Source organism: Trachypithecus francoisi, unplaced genomic scaffold (genome assembly GCF_009764315.1).
Source record: "Trachypithecus francoisi isolate TF-2019V2 unplaced genomic scaffold, Tfra_2.0 Lachesis_group5, whole genome shotgun sequence".
NCBI classification, from domain to species: domain Eukaryota; kingdom Metazoa; phylum Chordata; class Mammalia; order Primates; family Cercopithecidae; genus Trachypithecus; species Trachypithecus francoisi.
Window position 1 is genome coordinate 98,467,184 of NW_022681470.1, and position 14,267 is coordinate 98,481,450.

The 14,267-nt window shown below is 40.4% G+C and overlaps 1 protein-coding gene across 4 annotated transcripts in view; it reads right to left on the bottom strand.

The window, feature by feature from the left end:
* The window catches only part of RPRD2 (regulation of nuclear pre-mRNA domain containing 2), a 126,059-nt gene that overhangs the window by 29,810 nt on the left and 81,982 nt on the right, over positions 1 to 14,267 (bottom strand). For 2 of the 4 annotated variants that reach the window (XM_033198255.1, XM_033198257.1), the window contains exons 3-7: positions 7,255 to 7,355; positions 6,318 to 6,395; positions 4,999 to 5,051; positions 4,237 to 4,363; positions 1,915 to 2,090 (exon numbers count right to left, since the gene is read on the bottom strand). In XM_033198255.1, the coding sequence (XP_033054146.1) occupies positions 1,915 to 2,090; positions 4,237 to 4,363; positions 4,999 to 5,051; positions 6,318 to 6,395; positions 7,255 to 7,355 (535 nt within the window). The remainder of the gene's footprint in view (positions 1 to 1,914; positions 2,091 to 4,236; positions 4,364 to 4,998; positions 5,052 to 6,317; positions 6,396 to 7,254; positions 7,356 to 14,267) is intronic. The other 2 variants (XM_033198258.1, XM_033198256.1) reach the window with 1 other exon arrangement.

Genomic DNA, 14,267 nt, shown 5'->3' on the forward strand with positions numbered 1-14,267 from the left:
AAAAAAAAAAGTAAATATAGTTGATTGAAGTTGGAAAATTGAAGGGTAGATAGATGAAAACTAATGGGAGCAAATAGGGATACTACTACCCAAATTTTACGAAGTAGGGAGTCTAGTGTTAATGGTCAAAAAATAGTAAATACAGTCCTTTAATTTATAGATAACAGATTTAAAACAATCATACAATAAAATTGGGAGAAGGAGAAAGGTGGGTGAGTATAAGCTAAATCCACATCTGTCGTATCAAGAAGTTAACAGCTATTTCTAAAATAGGATAAATCAAGAAAGAACAATATAGGCAAATCATTTATATGTATGGAAGCAAATGCCAGAAAAAAAATAGCAAATGCATTAAAAGGGATCACTTCGGTGGCCGGGCGCGGTGGCTCAAGCCTGTAATCCCAGCACTTTGGAAGGCCGAGACGGACGGATCACGAGGTCAGGAGATCGAGACCATCCTGGCTAACACGGTGAAACCCCGTCTCTACTAAAAAATACAAAAAGCTAGCCGGGCGAGGTGGCGGGCGCCTATAGTCCCAGCTACTCCGGAGGCTGAGGCAGGAGAATGGCTTAAACCCGGGAGGCGGAGCTTGCAGTGAGCTGAGATCCAGCCACTGCACTCCAGCCCGGGCGACAGAGCGAGACTCCGTCTCAAAAAAAAAAAAAAAAAAAAAAAAAGGGATCACTTCTAGGAAGTAGGATTGGTGGGACCTACAGTACCATATACTTTCATGACCATACACAGTGATTAAAACTTAAAAAAAGGCCGGGCGCGGTGGCTCAAGCCTGTAATCCCAGCACTTTGGGAGGCCGAGACGGGCGGATCACGAGGTCAGGAGATCAAGACCATCCTGGCTAACACAGTGAAACCCCGTCTCTACTAAAAAATACAAAAAAAACTAGCCGGGCGAGGTGGCGGGCGCCTGTAGTCCCAGCTACTCGGGAGGCTGAGGCAGGAGAATGGCGTGAACCCGGGAGGCGGAGCTTGCAGTGAGCAGAGATCCGGCCACTGCACTCCAGCCTGGGCGGCAGAGCAAGACTCCGTCTCAAAAAAAAAAAAAAAAAAAAAAAAAAAAAACTTAAAAAAAAAATTCATTATGAAACAGTTTCTTTCAGAGGTCATTAGACACATGCCCACTTATTACCTCTCTCCCTTTCTTGGGGGAATAAAAAGAAGTTCCCTGGTTGGGCGCGGTGGCTCATGCCTATAATCCCAGCACTTTGTGGGACCGAGGCAGGCGGATCACCTGAGGTTGGGAGTTTGAAGCCAGCCTGACCAACAAGGAGAAACCCCATCTCTACTAAAAATACAAAATTAGCCAGGCACGATGGTACATGCCTGTAATCCCAGCTACTCAGCAGGGCTAAGGCAGGATAATTGCTTGAACCTGGGAGGCGGAGGTTGAGGCGGGCTGAGATCGCACCACTGCACTCCATCCAGCCTGGGCAACAAGAGCGAAACTCTGTTTCAAAAAAAACAGACCCAGGTCTTATTCTACCACCACCACTCACTAGCTATATTACCTTATACAAGGTTACTAATCCTCGTAATTTCTTCTTCTTCTTCTTTTTTTTTTTTTTGAGACGGGTCTCACTCTTGTTGGCCAGGCTGGGCTGTGGTGACATGATCACAGCTCACTGCAGCCTGAGATCACACCCAGCTAATTTCTGAACTTTTTTGCTAGACACAGGGTTTCACTATGTTGCCCAGGCTGGTCTCAAAGTCCTGGACTCAAGCAATCCTCCTGCCTCAGCCTCCCAAAGTGCTGGGATTAAAACATCTATCCCAAAAGTAATTTATTCATCTGCGATGAGATAAAAAATGCTTATCCTAACAGTTAGATAATGCATGTTAATAATCTCTGAAACATAGTAACAAGCATTCAGTATAAGACAGCTTTAATTATTACTTACATTGGCCACCACTTTTACTTCTTTGTATTGTGCTTCATAGAAAATTCCAGCATTTTCCAGTGCTTCTGTTAATGAGGGTCCATTTTTCACCTGCTTATCTAATCCATTCACAAATTCTTCCAGCTTGGAGCTTGCCTCTTCAAATTCTTTGGAGAACTTCTTCCCACCTGTTTTATCTAAAATGACATGGGAAGTATTCATTTCAGGATTAAAAAAAAAAAATTTAGTCTTTTGAGTTTTCAAGAAAACCTCTCTTTGTGAACATACTCTTGCTGCCTTACTGTGCAATACTCTTAGTTTCATAGTTTTATCTCTTTTCTTTCTTTTCTTTTTTTGTTTTTTGAGATGGAGTCTCGCTCTGTCACCTAGGCTAGAGTGCAGTGGCGCGATCTCGGCTCACTGCAAGCTCCACCTCCCAGGTTCACGCCATTCTCCTGCCTCAGCCTGTAGCTGGGACTACAGGCGCCCGCCACCATGCCCGGCTAATTTTTTGTATTTTTAGTGGAGATGGGGTTTCACTCTGTAAGCCAGGATGGTCTCGATCTCCTGACCTCGTGATCTGCCTGCCTTGGCCTCCCAAAGTGCTGGGATTACAGGCATGAGCCACCGCACCTGGCCTAACAATTTTATCTTAAAGAAGCTTCTCCAGATTACAAAATCACAAAACAGATTATTAAAATTCTTTACAAAACAGACTCATGTGAACCTGCCAGAGTGAAGGCACTTGTAATTAAGGTAAAGAAAAGAAAGTTCAACTAAAAGAGTTTGCTGATTACTTATTTTCTTCACAAATTGGATTCTACACTGCTACTTACTTAGGAATAACAGAATGAAGCTCAATTCTATTCACTTATACCATAACTTTTGCATTACAGAAGGCAGTAAGATGTTATCTCTTTTTTTTTTTTTTTTTTTTTTGAGACAGAGTCTCGCTCTGTCGCCCAGGCTGGAGTGCAGTGGCCGGAGCTCAGCTCACTGCAAGCTCCGCCTCCCGGGTTTAAGCCATTCTCCTGCCTCAGCTTCCCGAGTAGCTGGGGCTACAGGCGCCTGCCACCTCACCCGGCTAGTTTTTTGTATTTTTTAGTAGAGACGAGGTTTCACCGTGTTAGCCAGGAGGGTCTCGATCTCCTGACCTCGTGATCCGCCCGTCTCGGCCTCCCAAAGTGCTGGGATTACAGGCTTGAGCCAAAGATGTTATCTCTTAAACAAGAAAAGTAACGTTCAGAAAAGTAAAAATAAAGTGACCTCTGTATGCACACAATAAAAGTTATTTTCTATCTGAAAAAGATTCGTGATAATTCAGTACATCTACTTCTTTCCCAGTGGCTGGCAGAATATGGCTTTGGATGTGAGTATAAATTTTGGCTTTGCCTCTTATCAGTTGTGTAACTTGGGCAAGCTACTAATCTCCTTACAAGACCTCAGATTTCTCATGTGATAAAACAGAGACTTTTAGCATGTTTTCTGTTATGAGAATTGAATTAGATAATATATGTTAAATTATTTGTTTAAAAAAATGTTTTCTTTAGAGATGGTCTCTTCTGTCACCCAGGCCGGAGTGCAGTGGCATGATCACAGTTCACTATAGCCTCGACATCCTGGGGTCAAACAATCTGCTTCCCTCAGCCTCCCGAGCAGCTAGGACTACAGGTGTGTGCCCCCCAGCACATTAATTTTTTAATTTTTTTGTAGAGGCAGGGTCTCATTATGTTGCCCAGGCTAGTCTCAAACTCCTGGTCTCAAGCAATCCTCCTACCCTGGCTTCCCAAAGAGTTGAGATTATAGGCACTGTGTCTGGTCTGCTAAATTTAAAGTATGGTACAGGAATAAAATTGGTGCCAAAATTAATAGCTAGTAGTCATTTACTTATTATTTCAAAAATATTCATCAAATATCTATTATGTGCCAAGCATTGCTCTAGGTGCCAGGGTATAGCAATGAACAAATCAATATAATTTCTGCCTTCATGAGGCTTACATTATAATAAATTATTAGTATGATTTACAATTTACAATGCAAGGAAAAGAGATGATCTAACTAGATTTTATGAGGCATTAGAGTAACTTCACTGAAGAGCATACCCATACCAAGTAACCACACATGTGAAATACAACTGTCTATATATAACCCAATACACCAAGAAATGAGAAAGACAGAATTTACTTACAAAATTTATATGCATGAAACAACTACCTGGGAAACCAGAGGTGCCACAACTACTTTCTACCCAAGGATCTCCTTATGAGGTAAACCAGTATGATTACCGGAAAAATGACAGATAGAAAGAAAATCTGACTTATTCTAAAAGGATGTAAGCATTACCTTTTAAGCATTTGAGAGTTTCTGTGCTGCACACATCCACCCTCATAGTTGACAACTGCTTTTCCTTCAGTTCTATCTGATCTTCTGAGCGCTTGTATAGCAACAGCTCTTCAATTAGGGCCTGAGACTAAACACAGACCAGAGTCATATTCCATTTACAAGATCATTCAATTATTCTCATTCTATCTCTCCTTGTTTTATAAAACAAAACAAAACAAAAACAAAAACAAAACCCTAAAGCTTAACAAAAACCCTGGGAGGAAAAAACTTTTCACTTTTTCTCACAGTCACAGATATTAATGATCAATTCTCATGTCAAAACCATGTTTAGTTATAGACTTTAAAAGATCCTTTTCCTTAATTATACAAAGCTAATTTATGGACACAGAGTTAAGACTAAAACAGACAAAGGTCCACTTATAAAGCCTCTTTAAATTTTAATTACATAAACATAGCCTTCTGTAAGCAAATTCTAATTTAGAAAGAGTTTCACATGAAAATAAATTCTCTTGCTGGCATAAATTGAATACAGAACTCAGCTGATAATAGATAAACTGGAAGAAGGTTATTTCTACCATTAGGGGAACACATAAAACGCCAAGCAATCTAATCCCAATCTGGGTTCCTTTAGAACAGTTCCCACATGTTTAAAACATGACAGGTGTAACTGAATACAAATAAATCTTATTGGACTATACAGGAAACTATAATACAAAAGGGGTGAATAATACTTTGCCATATTAAACAAATTCTGTAACTTACTCGAAATTCCGCAACTATCTTAGACTTGAGAGCAGCTTTTGGATTTGTAGATGCTGTTGGAATTAAACAAAAGGTCATTAAGAATACAGACACAAAAAGTTGACTAATAGGAAAAATTTTAGCTCTATAGTTAAGGATATACTCTGAACATATGGCAACATGCACATTTAAGTCATAATTCCTAAAATAAATAATGGACTAGGAAATTTGAACACTCCTAAATGTGGTCAATGTAAAAATATGCTATTTAGACAGACCTAATCTACTTACCTCCAACAGACCTTTGAAGTCATAAAGTCCTAGAATTATTGATTTGGAGACACCGAGATACATCAAGTACCTTTTTTTCCTAGTGTGGGTGTAAGAGGATCTAAATACCTCAAATTAAGAGTGTTCAGGAACAGGACATCCAATTAATCCTGAGCACTGGCTGAAGAAAATTAGTGACAAATAATTCTATTCCTATATATTTATCCTTTGAATTTCTTTTTCTGCTGACTCAATTCATAGCAAAAATAGGCAAGGAAACTTCTAGGTATATTAACACTGTGGTTGAACTTTGGCTGAAATGACGACTCTTGTTGTTCCTAAGCATGCAACTTATGACCAAAAGGATGTCTGAGGACTCCCTTAATCATGATGGATATCATATGCTCGCTGGAGCAAAACCATCCCAAGTGTCTTGTTTCACCTCCCAATTCTCACTGTCTTTTACTTTGCTCCCTCCATACCTTCAAGTCTCTCTCAATATTCCTCAGTTTGCCCAGAGCAGCCTATCACATGCAGTATTCCATTCCCTTGATCTCATGCTGGGTAAATATGATAAATACAACAGGAGCTCCCATTACAGAATGAGCTTCTGGCCAGGATCTGAGGCCCACGTCTAATTTGGTAGAGTATATCTCCCAAATCTGGAGATTTCATGGTTCCCACAGAAATGCTTCTTAATGCCTAGTCTCCTCTTCAGATCTGTTGTTTAATGCCAGCTGCCTCTAACATCATAGATCCTTGAACCTGAAAATTAGCCTGGACACTATCAAGTATTTTTTTCTTCTTTCAATCCCCCAACTACTCTTGAATCTTCACTCAATTAAACCCTTTTCTGCATTTCCTTTGTTTTAAAGTGTAGTTTTTGTTTGCTTTTTTTTTTTAGAAGTAACTCCATGATGGCTTGTTTAGCATAGGTCACTGGGAGCCTCCCAGGCCTGGAAAACAGGCTTGCCCATGGTTTATGCCAGGTACGATGTCAAATGGTCTACATTTTCTTCTGCTCCAAAAAGAGGAGGTAATTTTATATTAGTTGAGATTTTGTTCCTTACTTTGTGATTTCTTCCACTGCTTATTCGGTTGTTTGTTCAGATTTTCTTTCAGCTGCTTCTGAGTTTTGAAAGTGGTACCTGGAAAACATTTCAGTTTTTGCAATCTGGCATTATGGGAAGCTGTTCTGTCTGTCCACTTCAGTGCCAAAGTTGCAGCATGAAAAAAGGCAATCCGAGACTGTGTGTTGTTTCTTTCTTTCCTTTTCTTTCATTTATATGAAAAAACAGAAATTCCTACCCGATCTAAGAAGCTGTCAAATAAACACGATTTTTACCATCAGTGAAATTACCAATTCTGAAAAGAATAGGGAAGGAGGCTTAAAAATACCAATGAACAAATTAAAATGAAGAATTTAACAGCTTCTTAGAAGATGCCATTTTTAAAGCAAATTTCTAGTCAAATGACGGTCATGGTAGCAGATTATCACCAACTTCTATTCAATAACTTAATTACAAGCATATAATACATAAGAATTAAATTCCTCTTAACAAAACAGTACACAACTTACTGTAAATCTAAATCAAAAGACAGTCTAAAGACTGCTGATATATGCTTACTACCAAACAGCTTAGTAAGAAATGACACCCTGTGAAAAATTAACCAACAGTAAGGGCACAGGGCAGTATTTATTAACACAAACAATGAACCATTTGAAACACTCAACGCAAACGCAGGAGAATAACCAGATGGCTATCACCACTTAATATGCTTGACTTTTGTAGTCACTAAAAAACAAAATCCAACCCCATCCCTAAAACCAATTCTGTTTACATTTTAATTCAAACAGATCTAGGTTTCTCATAAGTATTTAATTTTAAACAAATAGGGCTAGATTCAAAACTTAATTTTTCACTATTATACAACATGACCAGATCTATAAAATTACGTAATTGTAAAGACTGACTCAAAATTTTAGGAGAGAAAAAAGACACTTACTCAAAGCTTCTCTCAATGCCACAATCATTTCTTCTGGGTATACATTTCTATCTTCCCAGATTTTAAAGATTCGTTCTACAGACTTAGAGACAGATGGATCCCTGAAAACAAAGAAAAAGTAATACAGACGATAAAAACTTTGACTTCTATTCCAAACTAGAAATCTGAAAATAAAGTTATCAATAAAATTACTTTCCAAATTTCTTCTGATGTTTATTTCAAAACTTTTTTTCTATAATATCCAGGACTAAAGAAATCTTAAACTTTAAGGATTTTAAGAATCTTAAATTACCAATTCAACACTTTTATAAATGACATAGATGAAACTACAGATGACATACTGAGAGCTTTGATGGATATGAACTTGAGAGGGCTAGGAATGTGTGGACACAACTTGCATTCTAAAAGAGATTGAAAAACCTGGTCTAAAACACAATTATAGTAGTACTGAATAAGAAGACAAGGTTTAGCAATGCTATATTTTTTCATTTTTTAAAGGTTTAGAAAAAAATCTTGAATCAATCACATACTGTAACATGTTTTCTAAAAGACTATTACATAATACTATGAGAATACACAATAAGAATGAAGGAAGTAAAGGATATTGGTTTATTCTGGCTGGATCACAGATGAGCTTCTGGTTCAAGTTGGCTATCTAACTTTAAAATATGTTGGCCAGGCACAGTGGCTCACGCCTGTAACCCCAGCACTTTGGGAGGCCGAGGTGGATGAGGTCAGGAGTTCGAGACCAGTCTGGCCAACTTTGAAAGGCCGAGTTGGGAAAACCACTTGAGCTTGGAAGTTTAAGATCAGCCTGGGAAACAGAGAGAGACCTCATCTCTACTAAAAATGAAAAAATTAGCCACATGTGGTGGCACACATTTGTATACCTCCTACATGGGAGCCTGAGGCAAGAGAATCACTTGAGCCCAGGAGATCCAGGCTGTAGTGACCGGTGATTACAACACTGCAACCCAGCCTGGGCCACAAAGAAAGACCCTGTCTCAAAAAAAAAAAAAAAGTGTTAAAGTAGAAGTGAATGAGAAATAATTACCAGTAAAATTAATAATTTAAGTAAAGATTTTAATTATGCTTATGTGAAATGTAGAAGAAATTTTAAAAATCAATGCAGGAAGGGCATAACCGTTGTCAGGAAGAGGAATCAAATTGGTGTGATCTCAGGAAGCAAAACAAGGACAAAAGTATGAAGCCATAGGGAAAAGAAATTTTACTCTAACAGATCTGCCAAAGAACAGAAACCATTCTAATAATTTAATAGATCTGTCAAAAGACAAAACAGGAATTTAACTTCTCCTTAAGTGAATCCACCAAACCATGTGGAGACTGAAGTATAAGATTAAAAAAAAAAAAAAGCTATGTCAAACTTAAGGCCTCTTTCAAGGATGAGAGTCTATGAATCCGTAACATCATGTGTTCACAAAGAATTTTTTTTTCTTGCCTAAGAATGGCTTATGTAAGAAACAGAGAAAATTGTATTAAACCTTACAATTTTTTTTTTTTTTTGAGACACGGTCTCACTCAGTTGTCCAGGCTGAACTATGGTGGCGTGATCTTGGCTCACAGCAGCCTCAAGCCTCCTGGGCTCAAGTGATCCACCTGCATGTAACATGCTTTACTGCAATATTTGCTTTATTGTGGTGGTTTGGAACTGAAACCTCAATATCTCCAAGGTATGCCTGACTATGTGTGTGACTGGTTTCAAATACAATGCTAACATTTATAGAAGAAAAAGACTGTAAGATAGTAATACTGAAATTGTTATCTTGTAAATCTCCATTTGGTGAAAGTCAGTGAATTTTTCGTTATACTTTTCACAATTTTCTGTGTTCTATAATGTTTAGATATGACCGGGCACGGTGGCTCACGCCTGTAATCCCAGCACTTTGGGAGGCTGAGTCCAGCGGATCAAGAGGTCAGGAGATCGAAACCATCCTGGCCAACATGGTGAAACGCCGTCTCTACGAAAAATACAAAAATTAGCCGGGCATGGTGGTGCACGCCTGTAATCCCAGCTACTCGGGATGCTGAGGCAGGAGAATTGCTTGAACCAGGGAGTCGAAGGGTGTAGTAAGCTGAGACTACACCACTGCACTCCAGCCTGGAGACAGAGTGAGACTCTGTTTAAAAAAAAAAAAAAAAGTTTAGATATGTAAGTACTTACCATTGTGTTACAGTTGCCTATAGTATTCAATACAGTGACATGCAGTGCAGGTTTACAGCCAAAGAGCAATAGGTTACACAATATAGCTTCGGTTTTTAGTAGGCTATACCATGTACGTTTATGTAAGTACACTCCATGATGTTCACAGGATAAAATTCCCTAATGACGCATTTCTCAGAACATATTCTTTTTTTGTTTTGGCGATTGAGTCTTGCTCTGTCACTGAAGCTGGAATGCAATGGTGTGATCTCAGCTCACTGCAACTTCTGCCTCATGGGTTCAAGCGATTCTCCTGCCTCCGCCTCCCGGGTAGCTGGGATTACAGGCGCCTACCACCATGCCCAGCTAATTTTTTTTTTTTTTTCCGTAGGGACAGGGTTTCACCACGTTGGCCAGGCTGGTCTTAAACTCCCGACCTCAAGTGATCTGCCCGCCTTGGCCTCCCGAAGTGCTGAGATTAAAGGCATGAGCCACCGCACTGGGCCTCAGAATATATTCTTGATGTTAAGCAACACATGACTTTTTTTTTTTTTTTTTTTCTTGAGATGAGTCTTGCTCTGTCACCCAGGCCAGAGTGCAGTGGTGCAATCTCTGCTCACTGCAACCTCCGCCTCCCCAGTTCAAGTGATTCTTCTGCCTCAGCTTCCCAAGTAGCTGGGACTACAGGCCCGTGACACCATGCCCAGCTAATTTTTGTATTTTTTTTTTTTTTTTTGGTTGAGACGGGGTTTCACCATATTGGCCAGGCTGGTCTCGAACTCCTGACCTCATGTTCTGCCCGCCTCGGCCTCCCAAAGTGCTGGGGTTACCAATGTGAGCCACGGTGTGCGGCTCGACTTTTCTGTTTTTTTTTTTCTTTTTTTATACTGAGAGAAAGAATCTCAGCATAAAAAAAATACAAGAAATGACAGTAGAGTCTGTTCTTTCTGGTTAATAAACCTCTAGAAAATTGCAAGGTTTAGGCTGGGCACAGTGGCTCATGCCTGCAGTTCCAGCACATTGGAAGGTTGAAGCTGGCAGATCACTTGAGCCCAGGAGTTTGAGACCAGTCTGAGCAACGTGGCAAAACCCTGTTTCAGAAAAAAATACAAAAACTAGCCAGACGTGGTGGGGCACACCTGTAGTCCTGGCCACTTGGAGGGCTGAGGTGGGAGGATCGCTTGAGACCAGCAGTTCGAGTCTGCAGTGAGCCCTGACCAAGCCACTGCACTCCAGCTTGGGTGACAGAATAAGACTCTGTCTCTAAAATCAAACAAACAAATTTTTAAAAAGTTACATTGGCCGGGCGCGGTGGCTCAAGCCTCTAATCCCAGCACTTTGGGAGGCCGAGACGGGCGGATCATGAGGTCAGGAGATTGAGACCATCCCGGCTAACACGGTAAAACCCCGGTCTCTACTGAAAAAAAAACAAAAAACAAAAAACTAGCCGGGCGAGGTGGCGGGTGCCTGTAATCCCAGCTACTCGGGAGGCTGAGGCAGAAGAATGGCGTAAACCCGGGAGGCAGAGCTTGCAGTGAGCTGAGATCCGGCCACTGCACTCCAGCCTGGGCGACAGAGCGAGACTCGGTCTCAAAAAAAAAAAAAAAAAAAAGTTACATTTACACTATACTATAGTCAATTAAGTGTGCAATAGCATTATGTGTTAAAAATAATATACATATGTTAGTTAAAAAAATACTTTATAGCTCAAAAAACCTTAACAATCATCTGAATCTCCAGCAAATCATATTCTTTTTGCTGGTGGAGGGTCTTGCCTTGATGTTGATGGCTGCTGACTGATCATGGTAGTGACTGCTGAAGGCTGAGGTGGCTCTGGCAATTTCTTAAGATAATGAGGTTTGCTACATAAATTGACTCTTCCTTTCACAAAGATTTTTTTTGTAGCATGCAATGTAGCTTGATAGCATTTTGCCCATAACAGTTTCTTTCAAAACTGGAGTCAATCCTCTCAAATTCTGCTGCTGCTCCATTAATGCAATATTCTAAAATCCTTTGTTGTCATTTGAACAATATCCACAGCATATTCATCAGTAGATTCCACCTCAAGAAACTTTTTTTTTTTTGAGACAGAGTCTCACTCTGCTGCCCAGGCTGGAGTGTAGTGGCACGATCTCAGCTCACTGCAACCTCTGCCTCCTGGGTTCAAGCAATTCTCCTGCCTCAGCCTCCCGAGTTCAAGCAATTCTCCTGCCTCAGCCTCCCGAGAAGCTGGGACTACAGGCACCCGCCACCATACCCAGCTAATTTTTTGTATATTTAGTAGCGACGAGGTTTCACCATGTTGCCCAGGCTGGTCTTGAATTCCTGAGCTCAGGCAATCCACCTGCCTCTGCCTCCCAAAGTGCTAGGATTACAGGCGTGAGCCACTGTGCCCAGCAAAACCACTTTCTTTGCTCATCCATAAGAAGCAACTCTTCATTTGTTCAAGCTTTATTCATGAGATTGTAGCAATTCAGTCCCATCTTTAGGTTCTATTTCCAATTCTAGTTCTCTTGCAAATTATTTCTACCACGCCTTTACTTACTTCCTCCACTGAAGTCTTGAACCCCCTCAAAGACATCCATGAGTGCTGGAATCAACTTCTTCCAAACTCTTGTTTTATGTTTATATATATATATATTTTTTTTTTTGGAGACAGAGTTAGTGTTGCTCTGTGGCCAGGCTGGAGGGCAATGGTGCGATTTCGGCTCACTGCAACCTCTGCCTCCCAGGTTCAAGGGATTCTCCTGCCTGAGCCTCCTGAGTAGCTGGAACTGCAGGCGTGCACCACCACACCCGGCTAATATTTGTATTTTTAGTAGAGACGAGGTTTCACCATGTTGGCCAGGATAGTCTCGATCTCTTGACCTCATGATCTGCCCGCCTCGGCCTCCAAAGTGTTGGGATTACAGGCGTTAAGCCACCATGCCTAGGCTTAATATTGATATTTTGATCTGTCCCCATGAATCACAAATGTTCTTCATGCCATCTAGAATGGTGAATCCTTTCCAGAAGGTTTTCAATTCCCTTTGCCCAGATCCATAAAAGGAATCACTATTAGTGGCAACTATAGCCTTATAATGTCTTTCTTTCTTTTTTTAATAATAGGGACTAGGTCTCGCAATGTTGCCCAGGCTGATCTCGAACTCCTGAGCTCTAGAGTTCTTCCCATCTCAGACTCCCAAAGTGCTGGGATTACAGGTGTGTGCCACGCGCCCAGCCTGTATTTTTTCTTTTTATTTGAGAAGTTTTGCTCTTGTTGCCCAGGCTAGAGTGCAATGGTGTGATCTCGGCTCACTGTAACCTCTGCCTCCTGGGTTCAAGCGATTGTCCTGCCTCAGCTTCCTGAGTGGCTGGGATTACAGGTGTGTGCTACCATGCCTAATTTTATATTTTTAGTAGAGACAGGATTTCACCATGTTGGCCAGGCTGGTCTCAAACTCCTGACCTTAAGTGATCCACTAGTCCTGGCCTCCCAAAGTGCTGGGATTATAGACATGAGCCACCATGCCCAGCCCTGTATTTCTTAAATAACAAGAATTGAAAGGTCAAATCACTCCTTTATCCATGGGCAGAATAAATGTGTTAGCAAGCAAGAAAATAACATTAATCTCCTTATACATCAGAGCTCTTGGGTGACCAGGTGCATTGTCAATGAATAGTAATATTTTGTAAAGAATCTGTGTTTTGTTTTTTTTCCCCTGAACAAGAGCAGGTCTCAACATTGGGCTTAAAATATTCAGCAAACCATGCTGTAAACAGATGTGCTGTCATACAGGCTTTGTTGTTCCATCTACAGAGCATAGACAGAGTAGATTTAGCATAATTTTTGACAGCCCTAGGATTTTCAGAATTGTACATGAACACTGGCTTCAACTTAAAGTTGCCAGCCAGCTGAATTAGCTTCTAACAAGAGAGTCAGCCTGTGCTTTGAAGCAAGGACTGACTTCTTTCTAGCTATGAAAGTCCTACATGGCATATATTCCAACAGAAGGCTGTTTCATCTACCTCGAAAATCTGCTGTTTAATGGAGTCACTTTCATGAGCGATCCGAGCTGAAGTTCTCGACAACTTGCTGCTGCTTCTACATCAGCACGTGCTGCTTCATCTACACTTTTGTGTTATAGAGATGAATTCTTTTCTTAAATCTCATGAACCTATTTCCTTACCTCTTTAACCTTCAGAGAATTGAAGAGAGTTAGGGCCTTGCTCTGTATTAGGCTTTGGCTTTATGTTCTATCTGGCTTGATCTTCTATCCAGGCCACTAACCTTCTCCATATCAGCAATAAAGCTCTTTTGCTTTCTTATCATTCATATGTTCCCTACAATAGCATTGTTAATTTCCTACAAGAACTTTGCATTCACAACCTGGCTAACTGGTGCAAGAGGCCTAGCTTTCAGCCTGTCTTGGCTTTCAACATGCCTTACTCACTTAGCTTAATCTTTTCTAGCTTTTTATTTAAAGTGAAAGATGTGTGACTCTTCCTTTCACTTGAACACTGAGAGGCCACTGCAGGGCTAATAATTGTTCTAATTTCAATATTGTGGTGTCTCAGGGAATAAGGAGGTCCCAGGAGACAGAAAGAGATGGGGAATGGCAGGTTAGTGCAATCAGAAAACATACAACATTTACCAATTAAGTTCACTGTCTTACATGGACGAAGTTAGGAATACGTAAAAACAATTATAATAGTAACATCACTGATCACAGATCACCATAACAGATACAATAAAAATGTGAAATGTTGCAAATATTACCAAAATGTGACACATAGACATGAATGAGCATATGTTGTTGGAAAAATAGCACCAATAGGCACAGGGTTGCTACAAACCTTCAATTTCTAAAAA